At 42.0% G+C, this 10,048-nt stretch overlaps 1 protein-coding gene across 1 annotated transcript in view; it reads left to right on the top strand.

Annotated features, from left to right (window-relative positions):
* The first annotated feature begins 1,279 nt into the window (after positions 1 to 1,279).
* Positions 1,280 to 10,048, top strand: part of HECW1 (HECT, C2 and WW domain containing E3 ubiquitin protein ligase 1) — a 129,373-nt gene continuing 120,604 nt past the window's right edge. Inside the window, exon 1 of the mRNA XM_008940528.1 lies at positions 1,280 to 1,325. Within this exon, the coding sequence (XP_008938776.1) occupies positions 1,280 to 1,325 (46 nt within the window). The remainder of the gene's footprint in view (positions 1,326 to 10,048) is intronic.

Raw genomic sequence — 10,048 nt, 5'->3', positions numbered from 1 at the left:
TACTGCTCGGACAGCTTCCTTATATACTCCCCATCCTAGCTCTCCTTTCTTCCCTTCCTTGTATAGCTTCCTTTTGCGTGATAATTATCATCGTGCTGTGCCTGTCTTTTGCCTTCAGCGGAGTTACAGTGCCAAGACACGGGTGCAGCTGTCTCCTCACACTGTGTAGACCTGTTAAGTGCCTGGCAAATAAGACCAAATAATCCTGAGGTGAAGGGTGAGAGGCATGCCTTTCCTGGGGTTGCTCCCCTGTACGTTTTCCTTCCCTTGAATGCCACTGCCTGCAATACTGGCCTTCATTTTGGTCTTCCAGATTTTGCAAAGGATTCTCTTCCAAAATCGGCTGCAAATAGTTCTGCTGTGTGGTAGAGTCAGGGAAGCACAGTTTGAGTTGTCACACTTGCCATCACATTCTTGGCACAGGTGACCTCTATTACCAGTTGCCTGAGAGAGTACAAGATGTTTTCTTACTCTTGTCTGAGCTCTTGCTTCCCATCTAAAGCAACATTTTGTTGAGTCCTTTTACTTTTATTAGGGTGTTCATACCATGACAGCAATGAGCAGTCTTTGTTGGATGATAACATGATGCATAATTCTCTTAATGACTCAAAATGAGGTTTTTAATTTAGATTAGAAATATTTAGAAATATTAGAATATTAAAAAATATTAGAAAGATTTAGATTAGATGATTAGAAATAGCGGCAATGAACAATAATGTGCTTAGTGTAGTGGGTAACTAAAACAGTTTGAGCCCTGGGAAGCTGCTTTACAAGCATTCTGAATTTTTGTTCAGCCATCTTCTCAAATTGACCATTTCTTGCTTCGTTGTCATGGAAATATTAAGCTAAAAATATCTTTAGATATGCAGTAGAGACAAGGAATGTGTGCACACTGATTCTGAAGGGTGATAAACGTATTAAAAAAGAAAAGCAGCCATTTTATGGTATTGTGAGTAATAGTGTTAAGCTCTTGGCTTCTTTTACATCCAAGTGCAAAGGTAATAGTCACGTCTTGTTGCCCAAGGACTTAATTGCAAGACTCTTTTTATACTGGATGGCACATGCTTGGCTGACTGTATTAGCTCCCAATCAGAGTGAACACTGTGAGCTTTAATATTGCATGGTCTGGCTGCTAAACACAAAGCAGCTGTTGTTGTAGAGCATTCTTATGGTGACTGAAGAGAGCTTAGCACTTGAAAATGTGACTAGATAGGGCTTCTGAGGGGGAGAGTTTGCACAGGGATGAGAAAGGACATAATGTGTAGGAGAAGCTGGGGGAATGGTGGGGTCTGTGGTGGCTGATTTTGGCACCAACATCTTCAAAGGTAACTTGGGGGGCGCGGGTGAAAAGACTGACTCAAGGGAATGTTTTGCTTCTAATGTGAAATTCAGTTATGCTTATCAGGTGTGATTAAAGACTGGCTCAAGAAGTGCTGCAGCAGGTGTCTGGAGTTAAACTGCTACCAATGAAAATGAAAACATGCCTCCTCCCTAATTTCAGTGCCTGGCTGATTTGGAGTTGCAAGGTGTCCCTTTTCATGCTGTCCTCTCCCTTCACAGAGTTGGCACCAAGTAAAGTTATGGCTTACACCTTCCTAAATACTAATCATTGACCATAAGGCTGATGTAATTTTTTACTTCTAGAAATTCAAAGCAATGCCTGCTCCACCCATGGTTTGAGATCAAGGGGAGTAAAACCATGTTTTGATGTAGAGGGCTGTGTTTGAGGCACTTGGCTTCTGAAGTTCCTGTGTTATCTCTTGCTCAAGGCTGTGCCGGAAGGCATAATACACTCATACGTATTTAATGAAGACTTTAAACTGCCATTGCCCTGATAAAAGCAAGGGGCTGATAGTGCACAGGCATCTGCTCTAGGAGGCAATTAACTGGAGGCAGACATAACACCTGGAAGCCTAAAGGATGTATGGCAACAGGGGCAGCTGAGAAGAGCCTCTTGCTGCATCTGGGACAGCCCGCTGGCTGCACATCACAGTAAAGAGAGTAGAGGGGTCTGCAGCTCTGCCTGTCCCTCCTCCCGTGGAGCTCTGAGCTGTTGTATAGCTTTGAGTTCATACCTTTCCCTGTCCTCTCTGAGTCACCTTCACCGTGCCTCTGCTGACACTCAGAACAAACCTCAGGGTTGTCAGGGCTTGTGTATATTGATTTTTTACCTGTTTAATGTTATGCTTTAGTATATGGTGGTGTAACAGAACACCATTAGGCTCTGTATCTCCAGTTCAAATTCTTTTCCTGAGTATTGTCAGTGACTCTAAGGTAGCTAAAGGGCCACAAACACACAGATGGCTTTCTGCATGGGACACAAGGCTTGTTTCCAGTGTGTAAGAAGCATAGATATTTTTTTTCCCCTGGACTATTCTATTTTGATAAAGAACAGTCAAATCCATTGGGACCACGTTGATGAGCAGTTTTGAAACAGAAGTGTTGTTTATAAACTTGCTCTGGTGTAACTGTTGTATTTCAGAAGTTATTTTAGATCATCTCCCTCATAAATAGATGAACTATATGTTTGATTTGGCCTGTAATGTTGCTTTTCATGCAATGTGCATGAGTGCTTAGGATCAGAGAACAAACTTTAGGCATGGTTTCCAGTTATTATGGACTTGACTATCACACAGTTAAAAATGCTTTGATGGTTGCAAGTTTTTCCTCAAATAAATTGCTCACTTGCTAATGCTTGTGGTGAAAAACTCATCGTTAAGCTGATTTACATAAAAACATTATATGCCTGTAGGCTCTGGAATTTCATTAAAATCTCAGTCCTAGTGCAGCCCTTACAATTTCTTGTTTGCAATGGCTGCAATGTCTTTCTCAAATAGCTTTCCCTTCTCCTAATGAAAGATAGGTAAGTTGTTACAACCCCCCTACCCCCAAATCTCATGCACATTGATGCCTTGAAGTCCTTTCTTTCCAACAGTCCATGAAGGCAGAGCCTATAGCTCTGCTGGGTTTGACTGTGAGTAAAAACAGTTCTTGCTTGTTCTGGGCTGGATCCTGCTGTCTTTATGAACACGAAACAAATAGTTCTGTTGGTTTCAGTGGTAGGAGAGATGACTTGGTGCCAGGAACGGTAAGGCTGAGTCCTTTTTTTTTTTTTTTTTCTCTTCATCTCACATTTCTGAGGATATTTTTAGGTGGAAAAGATTATTTTCAGGGATGTGGGCTCTCTGAGCAAGCCCAATTTCAATTCCATTACTCATACTATACAATAAAATATAAGAAGTGGCTAATAGTTGGAGAATGTGCCCCAGTGCAGACTGCAGGCTCCATTCCTAGCTACATGAGGGCCTTTTTGTTAACGACGTTTAGCATCTTTAGCTACTGGCCGTGCAGCAGCAGCATCCTTCCACTCACCTTTACTGTGGTGAGTATCTGCAGAAGCTTTGCCTCGCTCTACTCTGCCTCGACTCTGGTTGTCAGTTTAGAAGCTAGACTTACTGGGCACTTTGATGGTACAAACCCCTGTCCGTGATGAACTGAACTTTCACAAGGGCCACTGGATGGCTGTAGATATTAATGTGTTCCAACCCCTGCCTGTCTGGACAGAACTTGAGCCAGTAGGCTGATCATGAATGCCATTGCCATCCTCCTGGTATTGACTAATTGGGAGCTTGAATACAAATCCCCCAGTACATGCCTTGTGTTCCCACCATGAAGGCAGCTGCAGAGCTGGTGTTTCTTGGTAAGACTGCAGCAGTGCTCTGCTATCTGCTCTCCCCAGATCCTTCTCTTCTCAAGCCTATGACAACCACAAATCACAGCTGTTTCTTTCTTCACCATATTTCCTGGTTTTGTCCCAGCTTCTGTTTCCCCATGCTCCTAGTCTCCCCAGCTGCCTTCATCTCTTCCTTTAACAGAGGCAAATCAGCAGTGCATTCATATTCTCCTCTTCCATGATACTTGGCACAGTGGGGAGACAGGCCCAGGGGTGCAGTCCTCTGGCTCCCAGATGTGGCATAGGCAGGAGGAGCTTAGATCTGTATTGCAGAAAAAGTCTGTCTTAGCACCAGGCTGGGATATGCTCAGCACAGACAGGATTTCCTGGGCATTTAGATGGTAAAATCAAAGATGTCTCAAACGAGCATATCAAACTCAAACTGAATTTTTTTGGAGAGGCTTGTAAGTTAGCTGAACTTTAATGTGTTTTTACAGGAACAGCAAAAGGTGTATGTTTAGTATAGTAACTTCTGCTCTGTATTAACATGGGGGTAAAAGGAAAGTTCTTCAGAAATCTTTAATGGGTAAAACCCCGTGGTTTTCCCTTACCCTTACAGCTGCAAATTCCTGGATCAATTTTTCTTGCTGTGCGTCTCTGTAGAACTGAGGCAGACATCCAACACACCAAATTTTATTCCAAATGTATGCATCTTTGAAAGTGTATAAGCAACTGAAAACAAGGTTTATAATGAAAAACGTCAAGCAGCGTTAGTAATCAGCAGTGTTAGTAATCAGTAATGCTGCATATCCTGCCTGTATGGAGAAACACATACAAGTGCTAGAAAGGAAGGTGTGAGTACCCCTCCACTGCAGCTGCTAGCTTTCTTTAGTAAGGACTCTCGCCAATAGCACAGTCTGTATGAGAGTAGCACATAAACAACAGCCTATTGAAATTATATCTGTGTGTTCTTCCTGAATAGCAGTTTGCACAGCCACTTTGTTGGATCTCTCCTCTAACAGAAACTCCTGGACACCCTTATTTTCAAAGGGCAAAAATAGTGTAATTTTGTCTGTCTTATGCTCAGGGGTCAACGCTTAGAAAAATTTCTGGATAATGATAATAAATCACAGCGCAGCGATGGGTAAGCAGGTACCTCTCGCTTTGTGTGAACCACATAGAAACAGAGGGAGATTGTACAAAGCTAGACCCGGGCAAGACTGAGGGCTCAGGTGAATGAAGCTAGGGCAGAGGAGACTGGCCCACAGACTGTCAGGATTTATTACTACCTATTAGTTATTAGCGTACTAATTTAGCGCACGACTCTTGTGGTGGTTGCAGACGGGTAGCTGCTGAGTCAGATTATCAGGCAAAGGAAATAAGAGGGAAAGTCAATAGTGGAGAGTATCTGCAGATCACATATAACAACAGAACAAAGAATCAATGATAGAGTAAATAGTAATAATCAGCTCTCCTGTTATAAAGGAGGTAACTCCAGCCCTGAACGTGCGACCCTGTGAAGCAGCAGCAGCCTGTGATAGCACCATCTGAAGATGAAATAATATTACTGAGATCATCTAATCTGTTCTTCAAATACCAATTACAACTACAAATACTGAAACACAGTCTTTATTGTTACAGTTAAGGTTATTTGAATGTTCTAACTGTGCTTTTCTGCATCTGGACAAGTTTGGGCTTTTAGATTAAATTTAATCTTGTTAGAAATGTTCTGGGTGTTCCACTACTGGGTTTTGAGCTGTTAGAGTTTCCTTACCAAGGTTTGTGCCTGAAATTGTTGATACTACTGGTCAGCCTTAAGTCTCTCTCCAGATACTTTTTTCTTTCTTGCCTGCAAGTATGAGAATAATCTGAAGGTGATATTTTAAAGCCTCCTATCTCACAGTTTCTCAAAAGAAGTCTTTTAACAATCTGTTCACATGTGTTTGTGCACATTTTAGAGCAGGGCAAGGAAAAAGTCATCAGGAATTTGGAAGAAAGTCTGCAACTGGGATTGAAGAAGCACATCTGTTTAGGCCTCGTTTAGTTTTAAACTGTTGTCTAAAACCTGAGGTGCCTTATGGAAGATGGTAGGTGGTTGGGATACTAAACAAATCCTGTGAGCAGATGTGGTTTCAGCTTAAGGAAATGCAGAGTCCATTGGTGGCTGAGTGCAGACCAGCCTGACAGCTGTAGTGTCACTTCTTGGACGAGAGAATTCTGGAACAGGCAGTTCTTCTGATGCAGCAGGAGCAACAAGAGCCCTTGTTTGCAGGGAGCAGCAGCAGCCACACACAGAAGGAATAAATGATGCTGTGTGTTGATGCTCTAAGTACAAATTAGATCTGCCAGTAATAACCTGGCCTGTGATATTAGTTACGTCTTAATTCTTTGCTGACAGGGCAGGTATAGTATTGGGAGAAACAACCTAAATTTATCTAAAAACTATAGATGTTTAGGGAGAGGCCCACACTGATGCAGGAGCACTGTGTTTTGACTCTGAGTTGCACAGTTTGCCTGCTCTGTACACTTCCAGAGGTATTCAAAAGCGGGAGATGGGTCCTGGAGGCAGCAGCAGGTGGAGAAGGATGGTCAGGCATGAGAGGTGGACAGGACATATGTTTGCACACTGGCTTGCACAGGTAGCTGCTGATACAGCTCATACGTTGTGCTCCATGCTTCATGGTGACGTGGCACTTTTTTTCCAATTTCTTCAGGTTTCACTTTCTTACTCTCTCCCTCTCTGCCTTTCCTTGCCTTTTCTTTTTCCTTGCTATCTTCTAATTTTTAGTCTAGTCTTATCCCCTCTCCCCTGTCCCACTCTCTCTCCACAGTGATTTTCTTCTAATCTCAGTTCTATCCTTCCCTCAGCTTCAACATCAGTCCTGTTCCTTACTCAATTCCAGTACTGCAGCACCTCATATAAACTGCCTTCAATCTCTCTCTGTTTTGGCTTCCCATTGTAATTTCTTGGGTTTTTTTTTCAAATGCCCCTCCCAGCTTCCCTGTTGTATTCAGTCAGTTCTCCCCTCCACCAGCTCCCTATTGTCACTTTGACACCTTCTGTCTCCAGTTCTAGAGATCACTGTGGCTACTTTCAAGATGGTCTCATGATGATCTGATATAACACAGTATCATGTTTGTTTGTTCCACTTCTGGGTCCTCTCTAGGGAAAACTTTGACTCAGAACTTAATTGTTTTGCTGTCTGATTTGGCTCATTTGGTTCTCACCCACTTACTAAAGACAGCTACCTTTTCATTACTGGTTTTTGACACCTCTCATTTTTTATGCACAATATTTGCCTAAAAGAGCAACAACAGCTCTTTCAGTAATAGATTGAATTGATCACAGATGACTCAGTTTTTAAGACTGGCGTTATTTCCCTGAGGGGTCATTCAGTGCTGAGAAATGCTTAGCTAATGCCTACTCACCTCAGCTATTCAACTGACACAAAAATTACCACAGGAGTAAATCACAACCAGATTGTGGACATGCCTCAGGTGTGTCACATTCCTATAAAACACCAACTGATGCTTCCTGCCTCCCCCAAAGAGTATAATTTAGTCTTTCCTTGAAATACTCATTAGGACTGTTGTGTGGATTTGATGTTTGGTCTGGATTGCCTTTTTTTTTTTTTTAATTTTAACAAGGGAAACTGCTTAATCCTGGCAGTGCTGCTTTTTCTATTTGAGAGAATAAATCCACCTTTTAGTGAAAGCTAAGCCTCTGAGACCAGGCTACGTCTAGAAAGTGAGTACTAGAGGATTATAAGAGCAAGTGAACTTTTGAGAAGAGATTTAGGACAATTTTGACAGCTCTGAAGGAATGAGGAAGATGAGGAAGAATGGAAATATTTTAAAGGGAAAGAATATCAAACCAACAAGAGCACTAACACTGACAGGAAGGAAGAATGGGAGGATAATGGAAAACAGGACACCTCTTAGAGGCTTTCCACCTTGGATACCTCCAGCTGCAATTCAGCAGCAGACCCTACTAGGTTTAATTTCCTCTCACTTGAGTTTAGTAAGGAAGTGGGGTTTTTTCAAGGGCTGGGTGATTGCAGAGGCAGTATAGAACATTGCCAAGAAGAGTAATATTCAGCTGGTAAATTAATTTTCCAGTTAATTTGCAAAACTGATTTGGTAAGTGAGATAACTCAGGGCTTTGGTAGAGCAATCATTTTCTGCTGGCTGGATTTTTTTCATGTGAGAGGGTTAAAGCTCCAGGGCACAGTTGTTTTCTGGCCTTGCCCTGCCTTGTGGGGGGCTCCCTTTCAGGGAGCCAGAGTTTCTGCACCCACAGTAGTTAGAGCAGTGAGTCTGGGCATACAACTGAGAGCTGTCTTACTGACATTGCAGTGGAAGGCTGTAACACAGCCATGGTACAATGGAGATACCAGGCCTGGTGTAAAGGGAATACAATGTTGTTTTGCTCTCGATCTGTGAAAATTGCTGAGTAGTTTGGTAATTGTCATGGGCACAGATATTTCTGAGCATCTTTAGACATCTCATCTCTTGGAAGATTTACCAATCTAACTGCTATTTATGCTAATTGAAAGGAGAATTTAACCTCATTACTTCCTTACTTTAGCATCATAACTTCATTACCTGATCCAGTGAACTGCTACTCATAATTACTGAGAAGAAAATAATGACATTTATTTATAGCTGGGGTTTAACTGGACAACACCTGCTCCTGACCTGTGCGCTCTGCTGTGTAGCTAGGGCAGCAGGACAGAGTTAAATGGTCTCCTTTATTCCACAACAAGGTGATTTACAAGACTACAAAGCTAACAGCCCTTATAACTACAAATTACGTTTGAACACCAGCTGGAGAATATTCAGGTTGGTTTATATCACCACCTTGCCTACATGTAACAGTGCTTGCTGTTCACCTGCAGTGGCTGCAGTACCAAGCCAGGGAATGTCTGCTTCTCTTCTGAAAACAGCTCAGAGGTGACTCAGGATTACAAGAACAATCCAGATGGATTAAAATGTTAGGACTCTGTTGAAGGGGAAAAACATGGCACCAGCAGATTTATTTTGAAAGAATGGCTCTCAGTCAAAAAAAGTCCAACAAGGGTCTAAGTGGCATTTTTACACATTAAATTACCATATACAATTTTGCAAGTTTTGTATTTGTTAAAGTTTTATCCATTCATTGACAATAGCCAGTTTCTAACAAGTTCCAACCTGAAAAAGCTCAGGTGGGAAGAGGGAAATAAAGAAAAAGGAAAATGTTGTTCCCCTGATGTTTCTGGAGCTGTGAGGGCCCTGTAAGACTTTCTGCTATCAGATCTGCTCCCTGAATGCAACCTTTGACACTCATTAATCACTGCCTGATGAATGGCTCCACTTCTGTTTTGAACTGAGTGTGACACCTGCATCTCTCTGGATTGTCTTCTTGACAGTTTGCATCTGTAGGAGAGCAGTTTGATTGAAAATTAAATTAGAAATAGTAGTTGTGTGAAACTGAGAGGAATCTTCAATACCCATATCATACATGAAATATGTGTTCAGTCATTTTAGTAATCCTTTGTCCTTGAAAGCAATACTAATATCTAGGGTACCTACATGAGAGTGTATCTTTTCTTCCTTCCATTCTCTCTGCCTAATACTTTTACTTTAATTAAATAGATTATTTTAGACCATAGATTCCCAGTGTAGAAAACCAGTTAACTGTGTACTTGTTACCCTATGGCGAGATTTCCTGCTGGGAGATCAGAATGTTGGCATACTGGCTAGTACCTGAAGTTACATTTTATTAACTGCATAAGTTAATAAATTAAAAAAGAGAAAAAAAATGTTTCTCTTTATGCTAGTTCTCACTGTTCCATGCAAACTGTAGCTAAAAATCTCCAGGGGAGAGGAAAATTAAGATTTGAATAATTGGTGAGAACGGCATGTTTTAGCTTTTGTGATACCCTCAGCTTTTGCTGTCTTCTCAGAGAGTAAATGAGTTAGCTGCTGAGCTGTTAAAAGTCCTGTAGAGAAAATTACAATGTGAAAATTCAATCTGGACTTGCAGTTTTTCAGTCCCACAAGCTCATCCAGCTTTTTCTGCTGCCAAAATAAAACAACTGGTGCTCCCAGGTGCACCAATGGGGTCGCTTGCTCAGCTGCTCTAACACCTCAAGTAATTCTTTTCAATTTGCAGAAGTTCATTTGGGGCACAGTTGTGAATTAAAAACCTGGATGGGCAACAAAACCCCTCGTGGAGATGTGAAGGACTCTGTAGCCTGTTCCACTAAGAGTGGAGTGCTGTGAAGTAAAAGGGATAGATGTATGTGTCTGTCTGTCGTGGGAGAGGTGTGTATTTTCACCACGTGAGCAGAAGGGTGCACCTGGCTGCCTGAGGAACGAGCTGCAGGGATGGGA

This window comes from Merops nubicus, unplaced genomic scaffold (assembly GCF_000691845.1).
Source record: "Merops nubicus isolate BGI_N331 unplaced genomic scaffold, ASM69184v1 scaffold18785, whole genome shotgun sequence".
NCBI classification, from domain to species: domain Eukaryota; kingdom Metazoa; phylum Chordata; class Aves; order Coraciiformes; family Meropidae; genus Merops; species Merops nubicus.
This window is presented reverse-complemented; position numbering and strand designations above follow the sequence as displayed.